Source organism: Aquila chrysaetos, chromosome 2 (genome assembly GCF_900496995.4).
Source record: "Aquila chrysaetos chrysaetos chromosome 2, bAquChr1.4, whole genome shotgun sequence".
Classification (NCBI taxonomy): Eukaryota; Metazoa; Chordata; class Aves; order Accipitriformes; family Accipitridae; genus Aquila; species Aquila chrysaetos.
Genome location: NC_044005.1, coordinates 38,945,683 through 38,969,969, shown reverse-complemented (window position 1 = coordinate 38,969,969; position 24,287 = coordinate 38,945,683). Strand labels below are relative to the sequence as shown.

At 44.9% G+C, this 24,287-nt stretch overlaps 1 protein-coding gene across 9 annotated transcripts in view; it reads left to right on the top strand.

Annotated features, from left to right (window-relative positions):
* ACTN1 (actinin alpha 1) overlaps nucleotides 1–24,287 on the top strand; it is a 93,281-nt gene that overhangs the window by 30,245 nt on the left and 38,749 nt on the right. For 6 of the 9 annotated variants that reach the window (XM_030042056.2, XM_030042041.2, XM_030042049.2 and 3 more), the window contains exons 2-3: nucleotides 13,740–13,854; nucleotides 19,429–19,548. In XM_030042056.2, the coding sequence (XP_029897916.1) occupies nucleotides 13,740–13,854; nucleotides 19,429–19,548 (235 nt within the window). Of the gene's footprint in view, nucleotides 1–9,532; nucleotides 9,569–9,745; nucleotides 9,844–11,060; nucleotides 11,171–13,739; nucleotides 13,855–19,428; nucleotides 19,549–24,287 lie in introns of those variants that run through there. The other 3 variants (XM_030042065.2, XM_030042068.2, XM_041128254.1) reach the window with 3 other exon arrangements.

Below are 24,287 nucleotides of genomic sequence, written 5' to 3'. Positions count from 1 at the left end.
CAGTGTGTTTCCTGCTATGTTCCCATAGGTTTTCCTGTCATCAGGATGGTGAAAATCTTGCTGCTAGGTTTAAGAAGAGATCAAATTTTTTCCCATTAGTATCTGGCAAAGTGTTCTGTGCGTCTGCTTTTAAAGAACACAGCAGCTCCTTATGGCTCCTTTGGACTTGGTTGGAGTCACCAGTCTTTTTCTGTTATTCTGCCATTGTCCCCAGCAGTGCAGGGCCTGATCCCAACCCCCTGCAGTCAGTGGAAACATTCTCCTTTTGGTCAAGCCCAGAAAGTTTGCTGACTGCGTTTCCCAGGCTTTACCTGGGGCAGCTATTCTAACAGGCTCAATACCCTCCCAAAGTATTGCAGATCCCTGGTGCATGTGTCTTTAAGCCTCACTTAGTTTTTTTCCTTTTCAGAACAGTTTTGGAAAATTAGACTGTAAAACCATAGCACAAGCTTTTTAAAGAATAAACAATACCAATAGATACTAGCTCAGAGCTACCGTGCTACCTAGAACTGAAATTGCCTTTGCTAATGGTTCAGGTTGAATAAAAGATCAAAGCAAAAAAAGAAAACCCCAACAAACTTGAATGTTTCTCTTTCCCTTTTAATCCTTGATATCAGGCGCACATCTGACTTCGTTTAGAGAAAGTTTCTTGCTTTGATAAACTGCTTAAACAGTTTCAAGACAAACAAAATAATTAAGGTCAAAATAGATAAAAATATGAGGTTTTGGTCATGAGATCAAGGAAGTCTTTAAAGACTACATCCCCTTAAAAATAGGTCATATTCTGCTTAGATTCGCAGTCTGGAGTCTTGGTGGCCATGGGCAGGGCAAAGGAGCATGAGTTTGGAGCAAAGACAGCAAATTGGGGGAAGCAGAGAAGTGCAGTGCTGTCCTCAGCCAGGTGTTATGCTGGGTGAGCCAGCATTGCCTCCATCTCTCTTAATGCAGTTGCTGCTCTCTTGGGGTGTCTGAAACACTGAACCACAGCAGTCTGGAACAAAGCTCCTGCTGTAATTATCCCCTATCATAATTTTTAATCTTCAACTGCCTTTTTTTTCTTACTTTGCTTTAAGATCTCCATCCTGGTCTGAACACACATGCTGGGAAGACCTGACCTGACCTCCCTTGCTTCTTTGCTCCACCGCAGTACTGAGCCTCAGTTCCTACGCTTGCTACATAGAGCTGTGCCCTGGACCCCTGGTATGGCTCTTACATCGGATAGCCCTTGCCAAGCTGTTTTTTCCTACCACCACTGTTTCTGGTACCTTGGCTCAGATACTCAGACACCTCTACACCAGTTTTCACTGTGCTGTCCAGGTGTACCCACAGGCTTGGCACAGATCCCTCAAAGCACACCTCAGTACTGGTCAGGGCTGTGTATGCTGGGTGAAGATATGAGATCCCATCACTTGCAGTGCATGTGGTGGTAAGGTGGTGTTAGAAACTTGCAGCGGCATGCAGATGCCTTAGGGCCCATGAGTTACTAATTAGACCACTCCTTGGGCTGTGATGCACACTGAGAAACAGCTTACTACTCAGTGCTAGTGTAAACAGTTTAAATCCTGTTTTATCCTAGCTCTTAGATGACAGATTCATGCCTCAGCAAGGAATATGTCTTAAGATCCCAGAAAAGACCATCTTCATAATCTCACCACCCACAGTAGCTTTAGCACTTCCAGTATCCAATTCAAAATGTCGCGATGCAATTAAATTTTAAATATAACCATTACCTGAATAAACACCCTTCCCCACAACCACAGGACACACAGACACTGATACATATGAATCTGTGTTGTTCTTAGCTGTTTCATGTGCTGGGTATTTAAACTATAAGTGAAAACACTGTTGAACCTACAGCTGTGCAAATGTAACTTGAAGAGTTACAGCCTGGGAGGAAAGATGCCTGTGTGAACTCCCAATGATTCACTGAGGATCTGATCATCCTTGCACTTGTCTGTGCACTGTTGAAGGCCTGCAGGTTCAATGAGACACATGGTGGACACACTGGCAAGCTTGTATCAGAGTAAGGACCTACTTCTCCTCATACATGAGAAGGTGTAGATCTCAGCACCATCCCGATTATCTGTGTTGGCTTCACAGAGGTAACAGCAGTAAAAAGTGACAACTCCTGCTGCTCTGTGCGTGTGAATGAAAGAGGCACATCTACTTAGGGGTAGATAGAGGAGTAGCTCCACCTTTTCGCAGTCTGTCTGTTGGTCTGTGTCGCAGGGGTGGAGGTGGGAGGGAGAGGGGGTGCCAAGGGTGGTCCCTGTTCAGAGTTCCTGAGGCTCAGTTCTGTATTTTGCATTTTAGAAGACATTTACCGCTTGCATGGGCTAGCGGTGGGACTTTTGTTGCAGTGCCTTTATGTAAACATTCAATATCTTGCCTCCACCCAGATCAGTTAAATCCTTTCATCCAACAATAGATGTGACATTCCCTGTTCTGACCTGACATTTCATTTCCCTCCAGAATGGCTGATGGATCTCCCATACACCTCCCACATGGGCTCTCAGTTATCTTATGTCTGAGTAACTGCAACATCCTTTTTTTCTGACCTCCATGAAGCAATCCAATCACACTCACCCAAACAGCTGCAGCGATAATTTTTGTTACCCATCACTTATAAACATGCCTTTCAGTTCATGTCTCTCCAGTAGCACCCCTTTCTTCACCTTGTAAAGTATGAGGTACCTGTCTTTGTTTTCAAACCCCCATGTCACCTCTCCCATTCTTCTTATCTCTGCTGTGAGATGTCAGCTCTCACCTCCATCAGCCCCTTATGCCAACTGTCTGCTCATTACATTTTCAAAGAAATGCTTTCTTGCTCTTGTTTGTGCTGCCTCTCTCAATTAGGAGTCATTTGCTATAGACAGCCACAGTTTTGCTGTTTCTCCTCCAGTTAGGCTGCCAGCACCAACTGCATGGACCAAGCTAGAGCAAATTCAATTGTGACAGCAGGATGTAGCTTTTGAGAATGAGGTGATGGCATCAAAACATAGCATGATGACATGAAACATGGGAGAGCGTGAGGGAATCGGTTCTGCAGTCTTGCATAGGAGGCTGCTGTTCAGACACAGTTATGTAGCTTGTAGGGACTGTGAACTGTTTGTAGCTTTTTTCAGATAGGCCAGTCTTTTTTTGGATTAAATCTGTCTTTAGTTTACTATGATCTCAGTAAAGAACGTGACAAGGGGTAGGTTGTGGGTGCGCCGAGACCACTGCCAAGCACCCTGACTAACGCTGCCTCGTTGTTCTGAGATGCACTGTTTCCATCCTGATCTCTGAGTCTCATATTGAACGTGCTTTGCAGCACAGAGCAGCTTTTCACCCTGTGTCTGTGTAGTCCCTAGCACAGTAAGGTCCCTACTGATCTTCATGGCCCTTCTTTGGTAGTACACGTGCGTCACGTCTCCTAGGTCATCTTGTCCTAGGAGCTATTTTCTTAATTTTGGAAAATCCCATATCAAGTGAATGATCTTAACAATTGTAGACCTTGTTCAAAAGGAGAATCCTCTGGAGCTGGGAGTGATGCATTTCACAGCTGCAAATGAGCATGAGAACTCTGAGCATTGACAGCACATTAAGTCACAGTGATGATGGCCAAGGGGGCACGTGTATCCAAAAGTCTATTTTCTTCCTGTATATTTTAGCTAAGAGTTTGTGTCACCGGTGATGGGAGTGAAGCCCACATACATACTATATCCATGCCATGTAGCCTTCAGATACAGGTATCCTTTCTGATTCCTTGCTCTTTGTCAGGGAGCTCTCAGGCTTCATGCCAAACACTGCTTTGGAGTCCCTTTCTCACTTGAAATGCAGCTATAGGTTCTTTCAGCCAGGACACTTGCCATCATCCCTTAGAAAACCAAATTATTTCAATTTTTTTCTGACTTCCAGAGTTGCAGAGTCACTAAAGTTCTGCAGCCTGAAAAGCCTGGAGCAACGCTTTGTGCTAATTTTGCAGCATCCATACAGAGCAGTAGGCAAATACATTAAGTTGTTTCAATTATTCAACCTGTTTACTTAGCTCTGTATTTAGAAAGCCTGGATAAATGAAGCTGTAACTTCCTCCCTTACCCTTCATCAGCAAAGCAAACAGCTGAAAAAGAGCCACAGAAAAAGCAACACCTGTGAATCCTCTAGGAAGCTGGAGGAAGCAGCACCTTAGGACAGCAGCACACGAGATGGACATGAGGGCTCTGGGTCATCCCAAATGTCTCTTGAACCTACACTGCAGAAGGGCTTTCAGCCAGATCAGCTCCTGCACTGCTGGCTTTGTGGACTTAGTATAAACTGATAGCCTCCCGGCCCCATGAGAGCAGACAAAGACAAATCTTTAGCACAGCAGTTGCATTTACATCTGCCTATGAAGCAATGTGAATCCAGTGGAGGGAGGGCACTTCCCTGTCCTGCTTCCAGTTGAAAGAAGTCCCATACCCATCTCCTGTGCCCTCAGACAAGCCATGGCTGGAGCAGATCCGCATGTCCTGATTCATGTTACAGTGCCAGGCATTCGCTGTCTTCACCCCCAGCCTTTTCCTGGGACTGAGTGGGTGACGCCTCACCATGAAATCAGTACTGGGTCTGGATAAACCCTCTGAGGCAGTTTGACTGGGCAATGAGGTGTAAAGTGCAGGCTTGCTGTGAGGGACATAAGGCTGCTCGTGAAGGTTTTCTTCTTGGTGTCCTGGCCCAGTCCTGCACTGGACAGTTGGAGTTCAGCCTCTGTGAATCAAACAGTCTTGCTTTCAGTGGTTTGTTGCCACTTTTCAGTCCATGAATAGTTGCATCCTAGAGCTCAGTAAAATGATTTCTTCCTGTATATCTTCAAATGCTATAAAGCATTTGGGAAGCTCAGCATATAAAGTGCAGAGACAAGCTCTGTTTAATTTTTGTTATGAGAGAGCTTGAAGCAAGTTGACATTTATGAGCTGATTTCATAGGAGAGAGAAGAGCATAAGGAAGAGTCTTGCTAGTCTGAGTTTCACAATAAACTCTGAAAGACCATACTTCTAGCCAGTTGATCTCCTTGTACAGTTTTTTTGCATGGTTTTTGCATGTCTGAAGACTTTTTAAGTTCCTAGCTATTAGTGCTCCCTGGTAACTCTGAGATAAAGAGAGCTTGTACTTTACTGATCTGAAATGCCAGCCAACTCATTGATTTAATGGTCAGTAGCTTTCAAATGCCAGCAGCAGATTCTTCCTGATATGGTGCAGCTCTGTAGCAGAAATGGAGTTAAAGGCTCCAGAGGCACAAATGTAGAGAAGAACAAATATTTACCCTGTGTTGGACGGGAGGTGCGCTGGATTGAGATTTCTGCCCTCGCCACTTTAGGCCGTTGTTAGCTAATAAAAGGGATTGTTTTGACTCCAAAGCAGTTAATACCGCACCAGTGGACAACCAGTGTGGAAGGGACTCTGGCTGGTTTTGAGGGGTTTTTTTGTACTGTCTTCCAGGAGAGGAGAATTAAAAATTGTAGCAGACACAGAACTGTATTCCACTGAACTAAAATGAAAACTACATTGAATTTACTTGTGCTTCTTGCAAGTGATGTGCTGATTTGTTGCCATTATCCAAAAGGATGAATTGATTGTCAGGAGGGTTTATTTTCCCTGTGCAATGTTTCCTAGCTCCTCTGGACAAGGAGAGGCTTTGGTGGTGAACTTCATGTTCCCAGTGGGATCCAGCCTGGCTTATGCAGTTACGGTTAGGGCTCTTACTGCTGTAGTGGTGTTCTCATCCTGAGCTGCAGAGACAGGTTTTGGGAAGTGGCTGAGAAGCAGTGACTGAACTCTGTGTTTCCAAGCTGCAGGGGCTGTGCCCTGGAGTTAGGAAATGCAGGTAAACTTACAATTTTCCTTTTCACCCTCAGTAATTCCTTATGCAGCCACCAGATGGTTCTTTAGGTGGATGCTGGTAACACACAGTATAATGTAATGATACCTCCCATTTTCAGGACGTAGTACTTCAGAAGCAGTGTCTATATTTTGTCTTTCAGCCATGCTTGGAACTCAGCAGCCGCAGTTAAACCAGAACAGGACATTACCACTGATGCCAGTGATACTAAACTCCTTTTGTGGAGGTGCGAAATAGTGCTGCGAGTGTCTGTAATGATTTCTTCTGAATATGCATTTAATTCCTTGAGAACTGGCCAACTCTGTTGGAAAGCAAAGCTCTTCATTGTGCAGCGTTGGTCTCACTGACTATCATACCTGTAATTCTTTGGAGGTCAGCTGCTGATAGTGTAACTCTTCAACACAAACCAAGCTCTTTGAACTACCCCTGTGTTCTGGAGAACAGGCTAGGAGAGTAAATGCTAAAAGAGTTTATCAAATGCCTGCCTTCTTTTAAAAATTGTTAGGTGGCTTCAAATGCAAAGCAATGTACAGTGGAGGTACTTAAGGTTAGAAGATTAAATTGGAGGGTATGGCAAATGGTGGCTGATCTCTTAATTCAAGTTCAAACAAAAGGCACTTTGGGTGGCTCCCTGGACTTGCGATGAGGTTTGTGTAGAGGATCTCCAATCCCTAGAGCTCCTCGGCAAAGAGAGGGCAGCCATTTGTGAGTATTTTTGGGTATCCTAGCAGACATCCAAGTATACCAAGGAATAAACCAAGAGGTGTAGTATACAGAGGTGAGGGCTGTAGAGCTGCACTTCCTCCATCACAGCTGAAAACCACTAATATATATGTGTATAAAGCTTCTGTCACTTGTGGCCTGTGGGCACAGAAACTATTCAGTGGGCCAGGAGACTGTGTTTTGGCTTATCTGATCACACTTGTACTTCATGACAGGCCCTTTCAATGCCCAGCTTTCTTCACTAGGGTTGTTTGTGTGATCCGTCTTGTCCAGCCATGGCCTTTCTTGTGCCAAGGTGTTGACAGGATCCAGGATTACTTTGTAATTACTCCCTAATTAACTAAGCACCTCCTTGTCAGCTTATACCACAGCCTTGGGCAGAAAAAGAAGCTGCAACCAAGCCTGTCTTTTGAGACCGTGTTGAGTGTGGGATGGGTGACAAGCAGCTACCCGCAAGACCCCGGCAATGCTTCCAAGTGCTTTAAGGTGTGAAACGAAGATTTGGAGAAGGAGGTGCCACAGAAACTGTCGGAGAGCAATAGCACCAAGAAGGGGAAAAAATCACATGAGACCATGGGGGTTAATGCTGGTAATAAATTAGTGCTGAGTGCAGCGAAACTTGGACTGGATGGTTGAGATTTGTTTCATGGCCTGCCCAGCCTTTCAGTCCAAAACCTTCCAATTAAAAAGCTAATGATGGCCTAGTCTGTCTGTTCAAGGAGCAAGAGAGAGAGAGATTGTGGTGACTGTGGGTTAGCATCCTCCTTACTTGATACAGTATATTCAGCTTCCAGACTACCAAGGTAGAAAGGATCCCATTTTGGGGCAGCTGGAACTGCTTTAGTAGTAATTCTGTTGCTTAAAAAAAGCCATGTGTGCAGCAGTTTTCTGGCTGCTCTTAATAAACTATTAGTTGTTATTAGCTGAGTGCCTCAGTTGTTGTTCCAGATAATTTCATTTAAATAAAATTCCTTACAGTGTGGAATCGGCTGTAGAATTTGTTGCAAGACTTAGCAGATCTGTCCCAGCAGTCTTGTGATGTATGGCGTTGTAGTAAGCAGGCGCCGTGGAGAGTTTGCTTTCAGGCCAGACAGGGAATGCAGCCTGGCTGTGCATTCTGAAGCCCAGGTGCACTCCTCTGAACACAGGACTAGCAGAAGAGCAGCACTTGCAGCTGGGTAAATTGATTTTGTTTTCCAGCTGTGCACGATGTATTGTTTGAATATACTGCTTTCTTTTCTGGTGATTGGAAAGGGAGTTGTCTTGTCATTTCCCCTACAACACTAGAAGAAAGCCTGGGCTAGCACCCATAGCTTTCAGCCTTTTAAAGACCTCACTTTGCAGATCGCATGTGGAGACAGCATAAAACTGTGCTACTAGCCTGAAATTTGTGTGCTAGCAGCTCCATCTCCTTCTTAAAAGGAGCCAAACCTTTGTGGACACATCTCAACAGCAGAGCTGCGTTGAAATACTTGCTTAATATTCATCCCCCAGCATAAACACAAGGAAGGAGTGTGCCTTGGTGGCTGTGAACACTGCCTCCCTTTGAGCACGGTGGTGGTGTTCTGGATAGGCAGTGCTCCACTGAATTCTTTCTTTGGTTGCTTAAGCCAGACCTTTCTCCTGTCAGAAAGGAGGCAAGCAGCACTGCTCTGGCTCAGTTACAGCTTCTCCGGGGCTGTTACACAAATATGGCAGTGTCCTGGCTGTGTCAGAAAGTTTACGCTCACCCAAGGAAAGCAGGGCTGCATGGAAGACTGATTTAGCAAGGAGAGAAGTAAAGAGCATCTGGAAAGGTCAGACAAAGCTGGAATGTCACTGTCACAGCTACAAAGAGATAAAACTGCCCATTTATTTTTTTTAGTATCTGTCACTTATGTGGTTGTGGTAGCTTCGACATTTACATTGCTAAAATTGCTCAGCAGCTAAAAGTGCCTTATGACTGTTTTCTTGCAGCAGAGCTCTTTAGATGCACTCCCAGCCATGTCACAGCACTGCTGCTTCCCAGGCAGAAGCATTCTTTAAACTTAAAAATGGTGACTTACTGTCCTGCTTCCCCAGGTTTCAGGAATGTTGCCTGAGCCACTTTGGTACCAGAAAGGTATTGAATTTGAAAAGGACAGTGTGAAGAGGAAAGGGTATTGGCTGTCAGGAACAAAAGCAAAAGTTTGGGAAGTGCAACGAGTACCAGAGAGTGCATGTGTGCATGCACATGTAATACAGGGAGAACCAAAGGTAGGTTTGCAGTTGGCAGGACTGGAACATAACTGGAAAGAGATAGCTGAAGATGGTATCTCATTAGAGCTTTGGCTGCAGGACCTCCAGTAATCACCTGGCTGTTGCGTTTAGTTAACTTGTGTCTGGGCAGGGGTTAATACAGTGAACTCTGAAGAAGCGGGGACTTTTCATGTCGTGTCAGAAAAAGGGTGTGCATGCCTGTTAAAATAGGTGTGCAGTTAGGCTTGTAGAGGTTACCCCAGCAGTAAACCTGCCTTGTATGCTGAGGCAGCAGAACAGTTAATCATATTTGCTTGCTTTTAGTAACATGTTATTCTTTTTATTATCTGACAGGTTATGTTGTGATAGAATGTGAAGGTCCTATTGTTCATACAGCAACCAGCACACAAATAGCAAGAGTTGATCTCGGTGTCAGGGATCTTGCTGATGATGCTGGGATGTAAAAAAAGGAAGCTACAAATCATAGTTAGATGGGAGCGGGGGCCACAGAGAGCAATGATGAGAAATGCATGCATGTACATGCAAACGCACACACGCTCCTTGATCAGGCATCCTCCATTGTGAACACTGAACAGGAGGCAGACCTGCAAGTGAGTCCTGGTGATCTGTTGCATCCAAAAATGAAATTAAGAGTACAATATATGGAAAGATCCAAGGGCCAAGAAACACAACTCTGTTTGCACCTCTTGTACAGTTACCATAGAAAATTTATGGTGTGAGACTTGTATGAAGAAAATCCAGTTGATGGTATGTTTTTGTGCTATTATTTAACAGTAAGTAGTTTTCCAGCTCTGTGAAATTTCTGTAAGCCTCAAGATTAACAGAGTATTTGTTTCCTCGTCTTTGGGACAGGGAGTTAGAGGTAAGCGGGATGATAATCTCCAGGCTTCTGCGTCTGCAAGCAGCAGGGAAGCACATCTGCTGCCTCAGAGCAGTGGACTGAGGAGACGGTGCTTCCCACCTGGCAGTGCATTTCTGCCCTCCAAACTGTGGTGTGCCTCACCTCACCCCAGCAAACACAGGTGGGTTTGGTTTTTTTTGTCTAGCTGCTCCCAGGGCTGGACCTGTGCCAGAAAGATGGCTGGCTGCTCTCCGAAGCCCTTTCCACTTTCAAAAGCTTGTTTGCTGGTGACAGGCAGCACAGCAGGGCTTAGCGGCCACCCTGAGCTGATTGCCACCCCTAGCTGTGACTCAGGGTGTGGGGAGGAGTGGCTGTGTTGCCCGGAAGGTGGATGGGGTGAGTGGGTGGTTTCAGTAGGTTTCCTAGAATAACAAAAAGGATCCTGTGTAGATGCATGAAGCCAAGTCAGTAAAAATTGCTCCAAACAAGACTGCCAGGATTGCAAGACACGGCGGACAGCAAAAATTTCAGCTCTCCCTTCTTCCCTTGCTCCCCCCGACTTTCCAGCCACATTTCTCCAGCCTCCTCCTATCTGTCTGTCCAATCTCCTTCCAATTTACTACTTCGAAGTAAGAAGAGATTTTACTCCTGTGCAGTATATGCAGCAAATACAATATAAAGCTGTTTTCTGATTATTATGTTTTGATGGATGTTGCTCTGGGTTGGTCTGTGAAGAATATAGTTTGTGAATCTCATTGCAATTATTAAAAGCATTCATAATCCTGCTTTCTTGTAAAATGGCCTAATGCATCCACACTGGGCTGCTGGTTGTTGTCGTTCCCATACGCTGTTGTGCTGCTTATGGTATTATGCTTCCTGGAGTTTGTGTAGGACCTGAAGGGTCCCTTGAGAAAATGTCTGCACATCTGGGAGTTGTGTAGTGGGAACTTCATGTGCTCTGTCTATTAACCCTTCATGGTCCGTGTCCTTGAGGAGATGAGGTGTCAGCTCTGCCACTGATGGCTAATGACAATGTTTTGCAGAGTCGTCTCACTTCGGCATGTCTGAGGCTGTGATGTGGTGGAGATGGCTCCAGCAGAGAAGTTGGGGTGGTGGCTCTGGGACTTACTTTTCCACTAAGCCGTAGGTGATTCGTGCAGCAATAAAAATAATCTCACTGATCTGGTTATCCTGCCAGGCTTTATAATAACGCAAAGTTTAGAAGGTTTGTGGTTTGCTTTTAATTTCATCTGTGTTTCTTAGAAATGTAGACCTGGTCACCCTCTTCCATCCTCAAAACGTGCAAAGAGATGCCCAGTTGAGCTATACCAGGATTATCCATGATTTAAAGCAGAACTTTCTGATCTGTTTTAGGCTGATGGAAAACAAACCCAAAATGGCTTCAGAGAAGTCATACAAGAAAGAAAAGTGCAGCCTGGTGGCCTGTGAGTTAGACCTCAGGTTTCCTCCTCAATTCAACATGGATTTTGTAATGTGACCCAGGGCTAGTAGGTATCTTGCTTTGGTCTGCTTTCCAAATATGAGAAGGAGGTTCGTGGGCACCCACAACCTCCCTTTCATAACTTGCTTTTATATTTTGATATGTGATGATGATGTAGCATTTGAAAGCATCTCTGCTCTCATTTGCCCCTCTAGAGGAGTGAAGGAGCCTCGCTGCAAAAGGCAGCCAAATAAATGAACCTGTTCTCACAAAATACAGCACAGGCAGTGGAATGAAGAAAGTAGCGCAAAAGGATGTACTTCAGGATACAGGGCCCATTTTCAAATAAAACCAATCTTATTTGAAAAAAAAACCCACTTTTATTTCTCAGGAGAATAACAATAAAAAGCAATAAAAGGTGCTTAATGACTTATTCTTTTTTGAAAGCTTCTAAATCTGGAAGGAAACCAGGCCATCTTGAAAAAAGAGATCCCAGACTTTCGCAATACATGCATCTGTCCAAAGGGCCATTGCCATGAAAGTATTTACAGCTGCACTGTTATCCTGCTCCATCCCACAGCCCCAGTGGAGAGCAAGGCCAGAGCACAGCAGTGGGAAGCTTGGCAGCTGCTGAACAATGCTTTTTCCAAGGAAAGATTCTGCTATGCTATTTGTAGTTGTGTAAGCATGAATGCAAGCAGGTTATTAAAGGAAGCCCAGCTTCCAGACAGATAAGAACAAGCCCTGATGCTCTTTGCCATTTGGGGTAATCTTTCTTTTGAAATCCTCTGCATGGTGTAAGCAGTGGTGAAGCATTTCTAAATTTTTGGCATGCCATGCTTCAGTATCAGCTGAGTCCATTCTGCTGTGGTTCCCCAACAGCCTAAGATGGCATGACTGCTGTGGTCCACTCCACCCTCCTGCCTGGGCCATGTATGCCCAATTTTCTCTTGCTTGTTAGACTTTGCTAAACTGCCTCCATGCACTACTGAGCAGAACACTAGCCTTACCAAAGAAAGTAAAGAGTTCTTTGCTGGGTCAGTGAGTTGAATTGGCTCCGGGATCACATCTGGGAGAGGGAGGGAAGAAAGACCTCCTTTCCTTGTGTAGCACTGAGCTTTTGGAGCTGCTCATTTTTTGAGCTATTTAAAGAGTGATTGAGGGGTTATCAGTTTGTACAAAGGAAGGATTTACTTGGTGTCCTGTTCAAACACTGTGAAATGCATTCATTAGCACTTGGACAAACTTGTTTGCCTTAAAAGAACTAGTTGCAACCATTTACTCTTCAAACAGTACTTCTGTGTCAAACAGCTTCTGCATCTCCAGGTTGGGCTCTTTGATTCACCTGTTTAAGACCATGCCACACTGAAGTGTCTGAGGTGTTCTATATTTGCTTCTCGTGTTTTGACCATTGAATGGTAGCACTTTTCTCTTTCGGACACATTCCCATGGTGCTCTTTTGAGATAATCCCTACTATCACATCTCTTGGATGAGATGGTCTCTTCCCTGTCAGTGCCCCACATGCCCATTGTTCCGAACATGGGCTGACAGATTGCAACCACAGAAAATGTGTCTTGTCATCAGTTGTGGTGAAATTCATTTCTCTCATATGAGACATCCTCTTATCCTGACCACTTGAGGTCAGAAGGCATTTCCAAAAAGAGTTTTGTTTAGCCTGAATGCTGCTGGCTGTGTTGTAGTTTGGACCTCAGTCCCTCCTGCACTTCAGACTCATATTATTATTCCAGTGGTGGTGCACGATATCACTAATTACAGAGTGGCTGTGATTTCTATCATTGAGGTGGCTGCAATGATCGTTCTGCCAGAGGCTCTCAAACAGTAGGAGTCTGGGACTGTACTAGACAGTAGTGTCACTAAGTAATGCATACTTTTATCCTTTCTAGGACCTGCACTTTTGCTGAGACAGGTGGTAGCATTGTTATTCAGAAAGCATTTACTCCTCCACCTGATGGGGGAGGGAAGGTGGGACAGTCACGAAGGGGAGGGAGGTCTGCTTAGCAGCAAGTTGGTGAGAACGGAGGCAGCAGGACAGACACTACTGGGATGTGTTTTATGTGGCTGAGGAGCTCAGCATGCTGTCCCTCAGTCTAAGGGCTGCAGTGTTTGCTGGGGATGGAGTAGACCAGAGGCAGTGGGCCATAGAAGAGTGGTCCTTTTTTTCTCAAGCACATGTCTAGAGACTAGAAGATCTGGAATGCTGTTTTCTGTTCTCCTTCATATTATGTTAAGATGTGTCATCTAACACCACTGGAGTCCTTAGCAATCTGAGCACTTTAGCATGCCTTAAAATCAGTTTTAAGGTATTTTAAACCAAACACAAAATGCAGGAGCCTCTCCAGAAAATCAGACATGCTGGAGCCATGAAGTGACTGTCTGTCTCAAACTCCCTCTGTCATAGGAACACCCTGCAACTTTTTTGGATATTTAGGTACTAACGCTTGTGCTCGACAAGGACAGTGGGTGGAAAGATGATAACCTAACCAGCATTTGAATCTATGTCATGGTGCCTAGCAGCACTGTTTTGGTTCTGAACTGTTGTTTGGCTTCTGGGAAGTTTACTGACTGCTTTTTTTTTTTTTTCTCTTTCTTTCTTTCTTTCTTTCCTGTGTTTTAGACATTTACAGCATGGTGTAATTCTCACCTCCGCAAGGCTGGGACACAGATTGAGAACATAGAGGAAGATTTCAGGGATGGTCTTAAACTCATGTTACTTCTGGAAGTCATTTCAGGTGAGAGAGGTTCTGTGTGGTGCTCTCAAGTGTCCTGAGCATCTCCATTCTGAAATCTGTCCTCCCCCTTTCTCGCAGAAGAGGGACAGCAAGGGCTGTAATGCTGCAGATTTTGCTGGAATATAAGAACAGCTGCTTTCTGATTCAGAACAAATTTCTCCCTAACCAAATATCTTGTCTCCAGCAGTGACCATTAATGTGCTTTTGGAATGTACTCCAAGCCTCATGGCCTGTGCACGCTGCCCATTGCATTCCTGCTCCTGCCTCTCGGCTTTCCTTTGCCAGTCAGGAATGCACAGCCTCCTGTGAAGGCTCAGGCAATGGCTCTTACTGCTTGGCAGGGCTGACGAAGCAGCTCTGGGAAGAGTGTGGGAATGCTACACTGGCAAATCATACCAAAGCCACATGACAGTGGGAATAGGAAAAAAGTTATTGGAAGAGGGGAGTCAAACCAGTAAATCTTCTGTGTTGTTCAGTTTCAGCTGTGACTGAAGTTTTTCCATTCTAGTTTCAATCTGAGCTCAGTGCTCAAGCCTTCAGGGAAAAAAAAAATCCCAAAAAAAAGCAAAATCCCAGAAAACCCAGTCTGAAATAAAACCAGTGGCATGAACAAGTTAGGTCAGATTTGTTTTCACTCCCTATCACAAATATCCCACTACTTGACAGATATCTCCCAGGGATTATTTCATATAAGCAGTAATCCCTACTGATGTGCTGATGAAATAAATACCTTAATAAAGTATTGCGGGAGGCACTGAGGGGGGGATAAGACTGTATGTATGAAACTGGGGTTGTATGCTCACAGACTTTCTTTTGATGGCTTTTTGAGCCAGTAATAGCAACCCAGTGACTTGTATTCCTGACTTGCTTGGTACGTTTTCCAATAAAATTGCCATGATAGAAGCACTCAAACTGCCTTCCCCTTCCCCGATGCTGTCAGTATATGTGTTTTTCAGAATTTATGAATATAGGATAAAACCTCAGGGTTTTTGCTCATGCTGGTGGTTTGAAGGGATCAGAGTTCAAAATATTATCAGAGCTTTGCAGCACGCACATTGCTTCTGCAGTGCCTGTAAGAAATGAGGTTGCAGAGTCCTATTAGTTTATTTTCTGTATTTATGTTCCCTTGCAGAAGAGGGGCTGCAGCCTAGAAGCTGGGGCAGATGGGCCTTGATGCTTAGTTTCTCATTGCCTAACTGGAAGATAGGGGAGAGAAGCATGAATAGGGGAGGGCGGATGAGGCTTGGTGCTAAAGCAGGGGGTCTTATATCTCACACTGCTTGATTTCCTTGCCTCATCTCCCACTCATCCTCTCCTGTTGTCCCGTTGGGAGCCCACTGGCAGGGCCTGTTGGACCCCACTCAGTTTGGGAAGAAGCTAAAGGCTTCCGCGTGCACTGGTGGTGTGGGCATGGCATTTACCCATCTGCTGCAGAGCGGCTCTGTGCCCACAGCCCGCCGCTAGATGACCAGCGGGCAAAGGTGTGGGGAGCAGCTGTGGGCTGCATCCCACCAGAGGCCACGGTCCTTCACACACAAGGGACTGAGCATCCTCTCCTTAGAGCCAGCAGAAGCTAGAACCACAGTTCTAGGTACAGGGGCAAAAGAGGAGAAATTTAGCACAGTTCTTTTTGCCCCCGTTTCGTTTCCATCATTGGTGGTTCAGTTTCCAGTTGTGAGCCCCGCTGCTCTTGTGGAGCTTTCTTCCAGCTGCTGGCCTCGCTAGTAGCCCCTTTGGCCAGCAGCTGGGGAAGCAGCAGCCCAGCCCAGGAGTAGCGTGGGGGTAAGGAGTCTCCTGCTGGCTGGCAAGGGCTCGCCTGTATGTTCCTGCCACGGTTCCCACTGATCACCTGCCAAGAGGGTGAGTCTCCGGATGGCTCTAGGCCTCCAGTTCCAGCTTCTGGCCTTTCCTTTCAGCTCTTGGCTCACTCCACACCTTGCTCTTCCTATATTTTGGGGGACTGCAGAGCTGCTGATGGGGAATTTGGTGTGGGCAGGGGTGCTCTGTGGCAGGCTGGTCTTTTCCTCTAACCCAGAGGGTGATGACCATGAGAGCCTTCAGCCGTGAGCGCGCTCGGCCAGGCTGGCCAAGAGCCCCGCGGAGCCGAGTGCCTCCTCTGCCTAGCTGCCGGGCTGCGGCGTGTGGGACCGAGGGGCTGCTGTCTCCCTCTGCCCCCGCCGCAGGGGTGGCTGCCGTGGGGGGAAGGATGGAGCCTGCCTCAGGGAAGCTGCTGGAGACCCTGGGGCTGGAGAGGGACTGTGCCACCGGGGCTGTGGGAGACCTGTTTCCCCCAGCTACTGTGCAGGGGACAGTCCTGGGACTTCCTTGTTGCAAATCCTTTCCCGCTGGCCTCTGGTGAGAAGTAACAGTTGCCCCCCCCGATTGCCCCAAAAGATACACTTTCATTTTTCACCGCATGCATTTCCTTCCCCTGACAAAGCCATTTTAAAAATACTACAAGACTGAAAAAGGCTAAGCTTATATTTAGTACTTTTAAAATGAAGTTATAAGGCTTTTATCCCCCCCCCCCAACAGAAGGAATGACTAATTGAAATTTTTCCTAAACAAATTTGCTGTAAACAACTTCTGTGCCAACACTTCCTTGCATTGTTTGGCTTTTAAAGTACAGCCTTGGGCTAGTACATGAGAATCAGAGAATGGAAGTGAGTAGACCATTTTCATTGTCCCAGCTGGGAGAAGTACTGAGAAATAAAGCAATGATGCAAATAGCTGAAAGTAGAACATATTTCTAGCAGGCTTCCCTTTTAACAGTCCATGTCATTAATAATGTATAGCATGGAACCAGATGAAGCTTTTCTCTGGAAATCTAAATTTGTAATAAAGTCCAAGTCTGAAGGAAATAGCCATCAGGTTTTGGGACTTAAGTTCTCGGAAAAATGATTCTGAAACAAATATCCTATTGTGGTATTTGAGAGAGGGAAACTGCAGTTTTGCAATCACCATCAATTGCTTGAGGATCACATTGCTGTTAGAGGGAACAATCCTGCTCTCCCCAGCCCCAGGGAGAGCAGTTCAGATGCTCTCCCTTGTGTTAGCACTACACATGCAGCCACAAGGTGAATTGGATCAGCTTGCTGTTCCAGCTGAAACCTAATCGCTTGTCTTTATTTTTCTTTTTGCAAGGCTAGTTTACAGTCACATGAACTGAAGAAAATGGTTATTTTTTAGCTGGCTCAACCCATTTGTTGACATTTGGCAACATGAGTCTGCTTAAGTCTATTGTGAAACGATATGTAAAAATGTAATTGTGAAACTGTTACAAAAAATGCTTCCACTTTTATTTAGAATGACTAGCATTATCCAAATAGAAAAGGAAAGCAACATACCATGACGTGTACTTGAGGCTCCATTAAAGCAAAAGAGATTTTTTTTAATCCTAGGATGGAGGTAATACCATAAATACATCTTTTTACTTAAATTGTCAGACATCAGTGTTTCATTTTGAAAGTGAATCTGGTTTTATCCTTAAGCTTGAGAGCTAATGACACTAGCCTACAGTAATCACTGAAACACTTTTAAAGGATTTTCATTTTCAGACTTTTTTTCTTTGTAGGGCATGGCTATGGAGATAATCTATTTTTCTCCCTTTTAGCTTTTCTTCCCTCCTTTGTTAGGAAACAAGCTATCCAGTTTTAGTATGAAAAAGAGTTCTTTAAAAGGTACTTTTCTTTCTCACGCTTAAGCCTCAAATAAAGGTTTTGAGTCAGCTCGCATGAACTTAAATATTCAGGTTCAAGATATAGCAGGAGACTTTTGGAACTGAATAGGTCAGGTGAGTAATTACTTGCCTAGACTTGCCCATTTGATCTCTTTTTAATTGTCTCATACCTTTTTTCTCGAAGTGCAAAACCTGCTTGCATTTTGTTTAGATCTTTTTTGTATTCTGGAACTTGTGATCTGAAAGTGCTGTTCTGTTTGCTTTTTGGTGTTGTGTGGTTCACAGGTGTTGTGGTTTAACCCCAGCCAGCAGCTAAGCACCATGCAGCTGCTCACTTGCTTCCCCCCCACCCGGTGGGATGGGGAGAGAAGGGGGGGAAGTAAAACTCGTGGGCTGAGATAAGAACAGTTTAATAGGACAGAAAGGAAGAAAACAATAATTTTAATAAAATGACAATAATAGTAATAAAAGGATTGGAATATACAAAACAAGTGATGCACAATGCAATTGCTCACCACTCACCAACCGATGCCCAGTTAGTTCCCGAGCAGTGATCCGCCCCCCCCAGCCAACTCCCCCCAGTTTATATACTGGGCATGACATCACATGGTATGGAATACCCGTTGGCCAGTTTGGGTCAGCTGCCCTGGCTGTGTCCCCTCCCAACTTCTTGTGCCCCTCCAGCCTTCTTGCTGGCTGGCCATGAGAAGCTGAAAAATCCTTGACTTTAGACTAAACATTACTTAGCAACAACTGAAAACATCAGTGTGTTATCAACATTATTCTCATACTAAATTCAAAACACAACATTATACCAGCTAATAGAAGATTAACTCTATCCCAGCCGAAACCAGGACAACAGGTGGTTCCTGATGTCCCATCTAATTCTATTTCTAGCAGAGGTACCTTTGAAAGTCCACTTGCCTACCCAAGCTTTAATTTCTTTACTCTGTGTTGGGTTAGTGTTAGTAAAAGTAGGCTGTGAGCATAGTTGCAGGCAGCCTGTCAAGAAAGGCATGACTGCATTTAATGCAACCCTTTCAAATAAATAAGGTTAAGAAAGTGCTTTTCCAAATCTTCCAGCTTTGTTCCAGTCAGGAGCTGTTGTTTGCCCTAAGACTCATTTCTGTCAGAGATTTACCTGCTCTTACCTCAGAGCTAGGCTGCTTACCTCTCTCTGCCTCATTATAAACATTTAAAATGCATATCACTGTGCACACCATTGTATGGAGTTAGAAATACATCAAACATGTAATGGAAAGGAGTTGAGATGACAGTCCTTACAGTTATAAAGCCACTGGCCAAATAACTGATTTTATTTCCTGATGCAGGCAGTTGTGGCCATTCAGGGAATAGACTAGAGAGGTAGGAGGTCTGTATCCTGGCTAGGGAAAAGAAAAGGCAGGATACAGGATCAGCCTCATATTTGACTGTAGGGAGTTCCAAGAAGGAGACTTTTGCTTTGTAAATTGGGTGTTGTAAATGCTGGAGGGGAGCTCCTCACCTGTCTTTGTGAAGGAGGGAAGTTTGTGCCATTTCCAGGCATCGTTATCTGAGGTTAATGGTACAGAGGTTAGTTCCACTGCCTGGGTCAGTGTGGTTTTGAAGGACTTTTTCACCTCTGATACAAACCTGCTGTGGAAAGGACTCAGTGCTGATAGTTCCTCTGTTATTAAATTATCAGCAACAAAAAGATACTTTTCTGTCTGATTCTTTCTCGGGGTACTTAACGGTGAGTGTGGCTGTCCTGCATTCACTGTCGAGAAGGGATGCAGGGAGGTCTACCCTCTGCCTGGCTGAGCAGCAGGAGCCACCAGTGTGGGGAAACACCCACCAGGGAAGAAAGTGTTCAGAATTGTTATCTAATACTCTTTTTTCCCCTTTTTTCTTATTAGGTGAACGTTTAGCTAAGCCTGAAAGAGGCAAAATGCGAGTGCACAAGATCTCCAATGTGAACAAGGCCTTGGACTTCATTGCCAGCAAAGGAGTCAAACTAGTATCTATTGGAGCAGAAGGTAAAGAAACCAGCTGGTTTGTCTGGGCCCAAGCTGTGCTTAGCTGTTGCCTTTCTCTCACGGCTGCATGTCATTTCTCTTTGTGCCTTCCTAGCCCTACGATGCCCTTGTAGAATAAGCTGTGGAGGAAAAAGGGGATATATTAGGCCTTTACTCTGGAATTAAATCCTACTTTCACACCAAGTTGCCAAACCTGATTCCCACTTGGGCTTATTGGTCAGGTCCACCTATTTTTCTCCTGGTTCTCATGAGTTAAGGAAAACATTGAGCAGCAGTAGAAACAAATTAATTGAGATGTTTCTTTCTTGAATGAAGAAAAGTCTCAACTGAAGCATAGCAGCTGCTTGTATTTAGCTTGTTGCAGAGCTGCTGCAAAAAATCCCCTATTGCTGTAGGACATGCCATGGGTCAAAGCCAAGTGCAGGCCCCAGCACAGGTCAAGGATGCCAGAGGCTCCAATTTTCAGAGCTTCTTGGCTTCTTATTGTGCATCCCAGAAAGCTGGGTGCTCTGGCTGGAAGCCTGTGTATCGTTGTGTAGAGACCATTGTAGACAGCACCAGGGATGCCCTCAAAATGAACTGGCAGATCATGCAGACAGCAGGGAGTTGTGTAGGATTTTTGTCTTTTTAGCAAAGATGGTGGGTGTTTTGCAGATATGTCACCTGAGACCCAGAAGGGCTTGCAAGTTAGTAAGAGAATTTGCTCTTTTATAAACCTTAACGACTTGTCATCTTAGCCAGACTGTGTTGCCATGACACTTGTGTTCCTCTACTCTGGACCTGTGTGTGAGTCCTGCCTAGGGACTCATGTTGTCACTGCTGTGGAGACACTCTGCTTCTGTGGTATTTCTAGGTTTGTCTTTACAGTGACCACGGAAAATGAGGGAGGTTGTTATCTCCATCTTACAGATGGAAATATGTGGTTTCTTCAAGGAAACTCATGACAGAGCCAGGAAATGAGCCCATGATACAGTCCTGGATGAGCATTCCTCCTACGGGAGAGTCATGGGGCTGCAGGACTGAGCCCTGCCTGTTCTTAGCCCGGGAGGTCAGAGCAGTGTTGGCATGCTGTCCCCAATTTTGGCCTTTCAGGCATGCTCTTGGGGACATCTCCAAGACATGTGCCCATCCTGTGGTCCACTTGTTCTGTGTCAGATCAGGCAGAATACCTCAGCCGCTGCAGGTGCTTATGTTTGCCTTACCGAGATCTTTACCTCAACGTGCTGCTTTAACTTTATGGAGACTTTGGAACAATTTGAAACTAGTGTCCAGGGACTTTGCAGACGCTTATTCACTGGGTTCGGTATTTAAGAGCAAAATGCAAGGGGTGAATGGCTCAATGATATTGATATTTTTCCTGCAAAACTTTTCAATTTTCTCAGCTTTTCCCACATGAGCAACCTGAGGCAGTTGCTGGCCCTGAGTACTGTTTATGTAACACAAATGCATATCTAAGGTCATTTTGTGCCCTTACTAAAAAGACTGGTGCATGCAGTGTCTGATAACAGTAGTCCATATCTATATGGGACCCTATCTTCCTCGCTCTATTCCCTTTTTTTTCCCCTGGTTCTGCTCTCCCTGGCACTAGTTTGCCTTCTCCTCTCCTTTCACTGGATTTTTCCTTTTTGATTTCTGCTCCTGAATCAGCTGTGACTGTACCCTCACAGCACGTAGAAATCATTTGCAAGTAAAATGGTCTGTGACCAAAGATCTCCAGGGCCCAGTTATTCAGTATGGATTCATAGCAGTTACCCTGCTCAGAAACAGGCTGTGAGGTGGCCATTTTGTGACAGAAGCCATGATTTATATCAGTCCGAATGGTGATCCTGACCTTCCCTGCCAAATGTTCCTGGCTCTCCTTTGTCCTGGGGCCCATGCAGCTACATGGTGAAGCCATATGAGTTTCTTTATACTACCAAAGGTAGCATGGCACTGAAGTTTGGACCAAGGTTAGCTTTGATTTTTATACAGGGTGCTTGGGCCCATGCTCTGATGCCAGCTCAGGCCATGTAAGTGTGATCACCGCCTGGGCTTCCCTAGCCCCACACCTGCCCGTGCACCCAGACCAAGCCCAAGCCCAAGCCACTCTGGTTGTCACCCTGAAACATAACCTGCTGCAGGGGCTTCTGCCTTGTCCATCCAGGTGCTTGGTGTACAGTAAATTATACATCAGCTATGAAAATGGACATTTACTTTGAACAGCACAGCAGTAACTTTGTCCATGGAAGGGATTATAAACCTTTCTAGAGCATGAATTTTAAGGGCTTACTTTCAGACTTTAAGAAAACATCATGCAGCAGCAAAGTAGAAGATAAAAGCTGATGAGGCAGTCATAACACTGCACCGAGAAAATGAGTTGTAAATGCCTCAGTCAGGTTGGACTGATCTAGGAAGTTTTGCAGGTGGCTTTTCTCCCAGAGGAGAAAACCACCATCCAGCAGCAGTGTGGTGGTACTGGCTAGGGCAGCCCTCCTCACCTTGAGGTGGCTTGCTCCATCTCTGGGTATCTGCTGGGCAGCAGGGTTCTGTGTGAAGCGTCTGCAGCCCAGCTGTGGTTCTCTGTATACGTTGGACAAATGGCATTGGACATCAATGTCCTGACTTTATTTATTATTATTTTTTGTGGTTAAAAGATAAACTTTAGAAAGAATCCCAAGGAAATTCTCAGGTCGGCTTAAGCCTTGTGAAACCTTGTGTTTAATCAGAGTTAGAGCCAGCAAAAATGTTTTCATGGCATTTATCTCACATTTCATCAAATAAAGATCCCTCTGCTGTTCACAAGCCAAGCTCTGCAGCCATGTCCCAGTGAACAAGAACCAGAGTTGAAGACGACTTCCTACACACAGCATGAGTGCAGGATATATTCCATGTTAGACAGCGTCCACAGGATCAAAGCAGCTGTGGCATAGAGCAGATAGATCTGTGTAAATCTGGATCAAGGAAGGCTCTAGCCTAGTGCAGCTTCTAAATAGTTTTTCATCTGCTTTTAAATCTCACTGTCATCTGACACCTCAGAAGCCGCCTTTTGCAGTAATAGATTCCATACTGGTGTCAAATGCTCCTGGGATGTAACAGATTGAATAGGTCAAGTATGTGACCCTAAGACTGTTTTATTTGCACCTCTAATCTGCATAGAAAGTTGCTGCTTAGACAGATGTGGCTCAGTTCAGCATAAAGATAACTTTGGATGAGCTGTTCCCTATTCTCACCTGTGCAAGTGAAAGGAGAAATAAAGCTTAGAGATTTCAACAATTGCAGAAGTCCCATCTGAGCAAAACATCTACTGAGGCATCAGGCAGAGCAAGCATACATTTGACAGTGGAAAGAGGGTGAAAATAAGGTCTCTGCACGTCAGTGAGTGAAACATAGCATTGTATTTGTCCCTATCTCCCGCCCACGCACAATTAGGGAGTTGAGATGTACACCCCCATCAACGATGCCAGCCATCTGTCCTAAATATGGCTGGACCATCATTAGCAACATGCTTTCTGAAGACAGGGGCATAGATGCTTGTCTTGCTTTATTCGGCTTTTGTTAGGATAGACAAAATGCAGAGCAGCTTTTATTTTATGTCACCGCTGTTGCTCTATGTCTCCAATTCCCAGATCATAAAGCTATCCTGCCAGTTGTTCATCCCCTGCAACTCCTTCTCTCCATGGGGTAACCAGAGGCTGTGCTCTCATGGGCAACTCAGAAGTAGCTAGTGGGGATAACAGTTTCTGTAGCATTGATTCTGCTTCTAACTACCCAGGCCAGGGTAGAAAAGTAAGCTTAATCATTTTTGCATTTTTCAAAATGAGTTCATGCATTTAAAAAAGGTGGTGGCATTTTAAAAGCCACATCTATGTAGCCAGCCCGTCTTGCTCCTAAGGACTGAATATTTGTCAAGCCCTTAATTGGCTGTCAAACAAATGGATGAGAGTACTGTAGTTTTTGCGTATTTTGTTCATGGTATTTGTTACAATAATGGGAGCTGGGTGGAAGCATATTCACCGGTGCAAAAAATTTCTTTCCAGTGGATGCAGATGCCTCACCAGCTTTAGCCAGCAACTGATGCACCCCCAAGTTGAATGTAAATCACATTAATAACATGCACTTGCTGCTGCTGTTCATATAACAGCTGGTGGTAGTGGAAGAAGTGCAGACAACAGTTGCAGAGGTCCTGCCTGGGAAGAGCACTTGGAAAGCACAGTCAGGCAGAAGATACTGTCTGATTATTAGCCTTTTAATATGTGAACTGCTTTCACATTACTAAGCCTTAATTATATCAGTGGGGAGCAAACCTACAGTATCTTTAATTAAAGATCAGATTGTTCTAGCTTTGTAGTGTTAACGTTCAACTTTTTAACAGTACGTGTGGAGTTTCTTTCTCTTCATCACCAGGAAGCAGAAGGCTTCATGCAAACCTGTTTTGCAACCATGTTTTTTACTTTTGTTTCTTGGCTATGTTCCACTATATTAGAAAGAGACTGGCAGCAGCTGAAGGGATTGTAAAGGAAAAGGAGGTTGGCATTGGGGAATGCAGGGCTGGAAAACCGAGTGAGTGAGGGCCAAAGAGCATATGGCCTTTCTGATCAGGCTGGCTGACTTTGTAACCAGGTTGCCAGGAGAATTTTTTTAGCTCTAGAAATGAAAAATGCTTGCCCACTTCTAACAAATAATAATGCTTTTGTCAACTCTATTTAAAAGAAAAAAAAAAGTACTGGGGATGGTATTGTTGGTTAAATCTCCATCCTGGG